General features: G+C 34.9%; 1 protein-coding gene across 1 annotated transcript in view; it reads right to left on the bottom strand.

The window, feature by feature from the left end:
- Positions 1–1451: 1451 nt before the first annotated feature.
- The window catches only part of MPDZ (multiple PDZ domain crumbs cell polarity complex component), a 126477-nt gene continuing 118670 nt past the window's right edge, over positions 1452–9258 (bottom strand). Inside the window, 5 exon segments of the mRNA XM_006918360.3 lie at positions 1452–4056; positions 5920–6043; positions 6869–6981; positions 7560–7664; positions 8674–8796. Of these exon segments, the coding sequence (XP_006918422.1) occupies positions 3910–4056; positions 5920–6043; positions 6869–6981; positions 7560–7664; positions 8674–8796 (612 nt within the window). The 3' untranslated portion in view covers positions 1452–3909.

Genomic DNA, 9258 nt, shown 5'->3' with positions numbered 1-9258 from the left:
GAACTTCAGTACTTGACTGACAAGTATAATTCTTAGACAAACAATATAATACAATTATTTTCAAGTTTACATCAAAATGGACAATATAGAATACCTATATTGTGAAGGGAAAAAGAAGCTGCAATGTCAAGTATACAAATATCACTTTAAGAACATCTGTTATAGATTTTACGCATTTTCATTTAGAAATTTTCTTGCTGCCAACATGTTTTTTCCTCTTGAGGTAACAGAGGCCAATCCCGCCTGACAAAACACTCCCTTTAGAAAGGAATACAGTTAAATATTCATTCCTAATAGACAAAGTTGAGGAATATCTTTGCACAAATCAAATGCATTCTAGAATACTCGTCACTGACATGAAACACCACACTGGGGCTGCTGAAAGCAGGCGATGATAGTTTTGACATACCCACACCTAGACAAAAAAAAAAAAAAAAAAAAAAGCCTATTTACTCCTGTCTCCCTGCAGGCATCCTTTCAACTTCTCTATTTACTGACAAGAGATCTGAAGAAAGGCTCTAAATCACTGTATGGCATTCATTCTCAGACAGTAAGCTAGCTGACCAGATCTAAGGCAGCTAGGTACAGTATATCTCAGAGCAGGGAAGAGCTTCCTTTGCTTCTTTCATCAATCAAAAATTGCTTTATTAAGATTCTTAAAAACAAAAAAAAAACCTGTCCTTTTACTTGTCTTATCTTTCATGAATTTTAATCTTATTATGCTTCCAATTCAATCTTTGATGTATGAATTCTACTGACTTGCTACACACCTCACTGATGCTCCTGCTGTTAAGTATCAGTCAGAACTGAAGTTAAAAATTTTATTTCATCATCATCATCATCATCATCATCATCATGTTGGAGGGGTCACAAAGGACACCAGAAATGTGTGGTATTCTCCAGTGTGATTTCATTACACAAGCAATTATATTGAACCTATTATGGTCAGTTCGCTGTCTTGAGTTGTATATGGCATGAACACTATGACATTCAAGTATTCAAGCTCTTTACTCAGTTTGTTCCTGTACCACATAGAACACTTATATTTCCAAAAAAAAAAAAAAGTAAAATAAGAAGCATAAGTTTTTGTCACTTCCCTCCAATGCTGATGAATCTATATTCTTTTCCTTTCAAACTTTTTTCCCCCTCCCTTCCTTCCTTTTATGTGCTTTGACTTTGTTAATTAATAACAATCCAGAGGGGAGCTTTCCTAAGTGTTTCTGCATCTCGAGTAGCATTCCCACTGTTTCTTTTTTTCATTTAGCACAAAGGCTGCAGCTAACTGAAACAAGTAACACCATAAAATTAATCATTACCTATGTTAATCATTCATATATTCAATATGCACAGAGCCTCTCCTATTAGCCAGACACAATAATAGTAGCTAAGGATTTAAAAATAGATGATACTGTATTAGTTTTTTAGGGCTTCATAAAATACAGTAAACAAGATGGTTTATAGCAACAAATTTATTCTTTTATAGTTCTGGGGGACAGAATACTGAAATAAAGGTACAAACAGGGCCAAGATTCCTCTGAAGACCTTAGGGAAAAATCCTTCCCTGCCTCTTCCAGCTTCTGGTGGTTTCAAAAGATTTGGGGTGATTTTTTGTTTGCCCGTTTTGTCCTCATCTTTACTTGGCCTTCTTTGAAGGATTTAGGGCTCACCATAATCCAGTATGACCTCACCTCCATTTAACTATTATATCTGCAAAGACCTTATCGCCAAATAAGGTCACATTCTGAGGTTCCTGGTAGACATGAATTTTGAGGGATGCTTTTCAGGCTTGTACAGATATCCAACAAGCTGTTCTCCTTGGGTTATTCCCATGTATTTAATCAAACTTTAATTTGGTTGATTAACTCCCCGCTAGAATCTACCACAGAGTGTCCTCCATAAAATTCTTTGCTAATTAAAACTCATAAAAGAGGGTAGGCTCAGCTTCCAGTAGCCTACCTGGCATACCTTCATGATGGAGGACCATTAAGTGATGACTAAGAAGCTAGATGTGTCACTGGGATACTAAAATGAATTTTGTTACATCAATTACTTGGGTTTACAATGATTGGTTAAGTAGAATATCTCTTGAATTGCCACAATGTGTAGTTTTGTCCATTCATTTTAAGTAACTAAGAATCACAGAATTCTTACATTTTAGAACTAGGTAATGGTTTTGAGATAAAATAACCTATCATTTTGTAGATGAGACAAACCAGAGGGAATGCATATGTTCATTAGCTAATTAGGGACAGAACCAATAGAACAAATGTTCCCCAATTCTTCGCTCAGCTTTCAAATTAGACTTTTCATGTTTATTAATATAATTTTCATTATGTTTCCATCTGAACACACTTTAGCTCTTTATCCTAAAGAAAACATAATGTCACTATATTAATTGCATCTCTGAAAAACGTATACAAGCAGGACACTTCTCTTTCTACAACCTTGTTTATCTGTCTCTGCTCCATGAGTAGTCTATGAATCTTAAGTGTTAGTAAAAATTCTGGATGTAAAAATAATATTGAGCTTTACATAGTAATGTCCAAAGTTCCTCTAATTGTATCTATAGACATGATATGTTCAGTTAAACATAAGACAATTTTAAATTATAAATCTTGAACAGTATAATGAAGCTTTTCCCCAGTAAAAAGAAAAAAAAATACGTCTGCTTCTTTATTCGTGCACCATGAAACTTCTTATTCACTTCAATTCTGCATTTACACAAAAGTGCTGTAATAAAATATCTGTACACTACTTCTGTTACAAATATAGATAATATTTAAAGTGACTTTATATATTCTAATGTAGGAGTTTCACGCTCTAAAATGGGAACGAACACATGATAATTCCTCACCAGTTGTCTCAATAAACAGCTCCATCTGTTTCGCTTAGTTTTAAACTATTGTATTATAAGATGTTAATATAAGGCAATGAAGTGAAGTTATGTTGATCCTCTTAATTTTCTATCAATTTTCTAATGGCATACAACCAAAATAATTACTAACACATTGCTTTTTTCTCTGTCATTAAGATTAATACTAACTGAAAACCAACTGCACAGCGCGCTAACAGATTTTTAGTGTTGCATCAGTTAAAACTAGCACTAAAGACTCCGAGATGTCTTCTATGTTCCTCCATAGTTAGCTCGGCTGCTTTCTAGAGAAACAACAGTCAATAGAGGGTAACATCTTCATTTTACTTATAGAAACATGGAAATTTTTTTATAACAGGTCGAAAATGAAAATAATCATCGAGATGTGCATTAAATGTTTTCTTTACAAACTTAGGGACATTTCTTTAGATATTCACTCTTTACTCAATCTTAGAAACCCACTTTAAGAGGAAAATATGTAAGTATATATTAGAAGTGGAGAGATGAGATTTTCTATAATACTCAAAATTTTTAAATACTGAGTTCTTTAAAAGACTTTTATTAGGATTTTTTTTTTTTTTTTTTTTAGTTAGAAATAAGGAGAGTGGATGGATTGAGAAAATGAGGCATTTTTATAAAACTCAATTTTCTTCTTTATATTTTCATTTTTCACCCCAATGTACTGAAGCCATTTCTCTTAGGGTAGCTTTAGAATTAATTTTTCTTAGTCTACTAACCAGTTTAGCACATCGTAATTTTTGCCCATGTGACTATAAATGCCAGCTACCTTCATGAAGAAAGACTGGATTTAACTATGCATAAACCTCTGAGTTTATGTTCATGATATGCAAGAAGAAAGGAAAAAATGATGCTAGGCTGTAAGAAAATCATTTCCATAGGAGAGAAACAAACTTAAAATGGTATTTTTCCCCCACAGTTTGAAGAGCATGAAGAACACAGAATGGGAAAGTCATCCACAAGACCAGTTCATTCTTTGTACAGTGAGGGGTTGAGTTGGCTCAATTCTGGCAGCCGCTTCAGGAGAGAATCATCAGAGTGACAGTGCCTTTTGTCCGCTTAAGGATGGCAACGGCTTCTTCATGGGTTAGCCCTTCTAGACTCTGCCCATTGACAGCGATGATCTGATCACCCCTTTTTAGACGCCCATCTTCAGAGGCAGCTCCCTGCAATTATAAAGTAGGCTTGTTTACTTCTCAAAAAATGCTGCTTCCAAAAAATGCTACACAACAGAAAAAGATCTAAATAAGAATTTAAACTGCTCTGCATGTACACACACATTACTCTCATTGCTCCATGGGTGCTCCACAGCCATTAAACAATAATGAACATATACAAAGGAGGCATTGCTCCTAAATGGTTTTAGCACTGAAATTCTTATTTGAGAATTTAGCAGTCAATAGATTAGTTGGATTTTTTTTTTTTTTTTGTCTGTTCAACACAGCAGGTAGGAACTCAAATTAATAGAGAATATTTGGGAGTTTGCCTAGTAGGAATGATTTCATAGAGTCCAGGATGTTTTATCCTACAAAGATGACCTACAGAAAGAAAACAAAAGATTAGCTAGAAACAAAAGTGGTTTTATAGGAGAATGGCATGAAAAGCATGAAACCCAAAGGTATGCAGAAGCATAAAGCCCACATGCATGTTGATAAGAGCAGAACATGGCACAAGTCCTGCTAATTTTAATTCTAATTCTTTCTGTGATTTAATAAAGGCAGCTCAAGCTTGTTGGTTTTTTACTTCCCAAAGGTAGAGGGGCTCTTCATATTTTTTATGGGCCCTAAATGATTAAGATAAAATGCAGACATCGCTGTCTAAAAAAGAACCCTATCATAAGGCATGTTTATGGCAGGCAATTATGCAATTAAATATAAGATTAAAATATGGAAAAGTTAATGAGGAATCCATAATGATGAAATTCTTAAAATATGTTCTAACTAGCATGCCTTAAATAAGTTGTTCCAAGGCTGAGGAAAAGGACTGCATGATTCTTCTATTCACTGGAAAATGCTGTTTGTATTTTTGGACACACCGATGGCTTTTAAAAGTCTCATTAATTAAGCCTATTGTTTGACTGCTGTAGCTATAGCACTTTAAATTGGTTAAAAAAATATATTTTACAAAATAATAGAACAAAATCTCCATTCGTAGGCACTTTATAGGACCACTGCACTAATCTCAAGCCCTTGCATCAAATCTTTTAATACGTTTGATATGTTTTGTTCCTCTGCACTGTAAAACTTTGAGATCCTAGATTTTCTCTTGTAGAAAATTTTGTCCAATTTTGTAGCTCCTAAAAAATGTCTTAACTATATATTAACAATAATTATTTGGGTTTAAAATATTTTAATAGCTTCATCAATGTTGTAATAACTTTATTCTTATTCTAAACAATCTTAACATAGAACATGTTATTACATAATTACAACTATATACTAAATGGTTTTCCTTTCTTTATTGAATGCTCTGGTTGCAAATGCTGACTTATTGTAGGTAACAGAGCTTCTAGATACTCTTCAAAAATTTTTAGTTATTATTTTTCTATATTATTTAATGAAATTAAACTGCAAAATAAATGCCCTATTAGTTAATCTGCAAATCTACTTATATACTTTTCTGTGCCTGTTTTATATTTCGTAACAACAAAAAAATGCAAAGAAAAAGAAATGCCAGCACTTTACAGCATAAGTATTTAAAATGTTCCATTTTCAAAAGACATTCAATCATATGCAACTTGTTTTCAAAGGAAAAAAAAAATCAGGTGTTACTGTCTAAAGTTCATTAATATTTTCATGTATATGGTCAAAAATTCCTATGGAATTTCAATTTGAGCCTATTTTCCTTTAAACATAACTAAACCTCAAACTGGACAAAAATATTTAATGACGTTCCTGTAGGGAGTTCCAAAAGAAAACGATCAACTGTTAACCATTTGGCGTTACCTCAGGCCACAAACTAATAAGCCAGCTGCTGACCACTGTTAATGAATGTTTAGAGGGGAGGGTGGATAAAATCTGCAAGCTTACCTTTGCAAATACTGTTTTAACATAAATGGGTAAGTCTCCATGAGGGCTGCCGTATCCTCCTACTATACTGAAGCCTAAGCCATCTGGTCCTCGGTCTAATGTAATAGACTTGCATTGAGGAGGTCTACAGTAAAAAGAAGGAAAAAAGAGTTTGGGGATGTAAAAAAAAAATAGATACTGTGAATCGGTAAGTTATGAATTATCTGACATTCACCTAGAACTAGTATCATTCTCTGTGTTACTGACAGTGAGTTAATGACGGGTAATTTGGGGATGCTTGACAAGTCAGTCAGTGTATGCTGTGATCAGTATTTTAAATTTAAGAAATCTAATAAAATTCTATTTAACATCTTAATTCTATTATTCATTTACAGTTTACTTAAACTAACATATTCACAGGATGTTCTCGTTACATGGAGAAGCTTATTCTTTTCCCAGTTTATTTAACGTGAGAGGGCTAAAGTGCAAAGGACCGTCATGGAATAAGTCATAAACATCAGTATTCCCGAGTTCAGAGAGAAAAATCGATTATAAATAATGTAAAATGTGCATCAAATTATTTAAAAATTCTAATATGCTATCTTCTCCTTCTTTTATGTTCTAATTCTTCTGTACTCAAATATTAGATAACTGTGATTTTTTTTAATCTAAAAGATGATTTATTAAATGAGTAGGCAATGGTGAACTTTTTAAAAGGACAGATCTTACTTGCTCCTTGTCACATACGGTAGTGACATCAAGGCTATAATGAATGTACCCTCGAAAACCTGAGCTGAAAATGTGGGATGGGTGGTGGCATGCCTTTCTCTCTATCGTTAATAAACTAAATCCATGCCGTAATTATTTAACAGTTTAAAAACACTTGGTTTTCATATTTCATACCTCATCTCCTATTATTTCACCTTTATGTGAGTGGTAGGAACATACAAACCATAATATATGAGCTCACCCTAAATCATCTTGAAATATACTGCTTGATGTCAACCCAGTAAAAGAAAGACTGGAATTGGCAGGCTCTTGCTGATGACCTGTGACCACACTCACATCTCCTCCAGCAACCACCTGTGTATAGGAGAAATATAAAGAGAAAAAACATATGGTCACGTGGCTAGGAAGACATCAGTAATTTTTCTTCGAAAAGAGTATTTGGATTAAGACATGTATTTTATTATTGTCCACTTAATCATTTCCGTTAACATAATATACAGCCAAAGAGAAAGAAATTTCACATGGTCCACAGGCCTCTTCAACTGACAATAAAAAATACTCTACTAATTCATTCTACCAAGTTCTTTGATGCTTTTCAAACATGGTCTCCTATGCAATTAATTTTTAAAGGTCTTTAGAATACACGCCACTCACACCACTTAAAATTCTAGCAACTGATCATTTACTGCTAAGACCTTGTATTTTCCCCCCCTTAGATATAAAGTGTGAAATGATAAATGTATCAAGATAAACCAGACAGAACGTGTTTCCTAAATACTTTCTTAGAACTCTCAATGTAATCATTTATGCATAAGGGGAATATTAAATAAAATAATAGCAGGAGATATAAGCATTTTTATTGCTTTAACAGCAAATCTCATGTGTCCTCAAGCTACCTATATTCTGAATAGTGCTTAGAATAAAAACCTTACCTGCATTTCAATGGAACCGGAGGCATTTTTTAGTAAGTTAACTGCTTGGGTGTGAGTCATCCCCTCAGTGGATGTGCCACAAATAGTAACAATCCTGTCCCCAACCTGCAAGGGAAAAGAAGAGCCATCTGCTAAAGCAGCCATGGAGAGAGTGACACTGAGACCTGCACAATCATTTCTTTCTCTACCTTGCACATCACATACATGCTGTTATCAGCAATGGAAATATACCCAAGGGGATGACTAATTCCAAGGAGCAGCAAGCACAAAAAGAAGCTGCACATGATGACTGACTCCACAGTCTCTGGGGGAGAGGGGAAATCATTCTTCCCTTCATTTCTCTTTGGTAAGACATGGCTTCCTATTAAGAGAATAAAATATCTGATGTCATTTGGAAACAAGAGTTTCTCTGGACGTTATTATTATATACATTAGATGTGACTTTGAGGCAGGGGTGTGCAAACTGCTGCCCAAAAGCCACGTCTGGCCCACTGCTTGTTCTTGTTAATGAAATCTGCTTGGAAAACAGCCATGCTCATTTGGGTGCTTTCATGGAGCAGAACTGAGTAGTTGTAACGGAAATCTGTATGTCCCACAAAGTTTAAAAAATGCACATTTTGTCCATCACAGAAAAAAATTTCTGACCCCTGTGCTATGTGTAACAATCAACTTTTGAGTGCTGGTCATAAATTTCGATATCAAAGGAGACTGAACCATTCCCAATTTAGAGACAATTTACACTAAGGGGTGGTTATATTTCAGAGATCCTTTTGACACGAGGCCACACAGATTTTAGAACTTTCACCTCATACTGGTGTTCTGAAACACTCTTTTCTGTGAACTTCTTCCATAGAGTTTCAAACAAGTAAAAAATATTAAGAAACAACAGTAAGTCTTCCCATTTCATTTACTTGCAAATTTGCACATAATAGAAAAAATTCTTCTCTCTCAATTTCCTTCACCTTTTAAGCAAAGTAAGCCCTGCCATGGTTGGATTTGCTGATTCAAGAGCAGATACATTTAAAACGACCTGTGACAGGTGACCGAATTCAAAGGGTCTATCAAAACTTCTGCCAGATTTGCTAGGGCTACTAGAGCTGTTAGTAAAACCTACTCTGAGTTTCTGGGTCTGAGCTGCAACTCCATTTGGGTGCATCATTGCAATAAATATAGGAACATCCCCAAGTGGGCTGCCCACTCCTCCAGCAATGCTGATTCCCAGTGAGTCAGCAGGCCCCTGTAATGGAAGAGAGAGAATATTTTGGTCAATGTGATATTTTTAATTGACTTGGTTTCATTGGCACAATATTTTTATAGTTTAATCTGATCCTCTAGGTATGAGAGTGAAAAATGAAGCTCAAGAAAACTGCATTGCTTTATTTGACACAGGTCCTTAGTGTGATTTAGGAAAATAACCATCTATTTAGGAAGTAAAAGAAATCAAAATATGGTTAATTGAAAATCATGTTGTAGGATGGATGAAGAGCAGGCAGTGATGAAGTGAAAGGGCACAGTTTCTGGAGTCAGAGAGACCTGTGTTCAAAGCCAGGAACTCACACACACAAACGCTAGGACCTGGAACAAGTCCACGTCTCTCAATGCATCCCTAGATCTTCACTGACAAAGAGGAGATTACAGTGCCGTTCACCAAGGACAACAGTGAACATTAAATGAGATGGTGATGGCACAGAGTATCTAC

This window comes from Pteropus alecto, unplaced genomic scaffold (assembly GCF_000325575.1).
Source record: "Pteropus alecto unplaced genomic scaffold, ASM32557v1 scaffold95, whole genome shotgun sequence".
Taxonomy (NCBI): Eukaryota; Metazoa; Chordata; class Mammalia; order Chiroptera; family Pteropodidae; genus Pteropus; species Pteropus alecto.
This window is presented reverse-complemented; position numbering and strand designations above follow the sequence as displayed.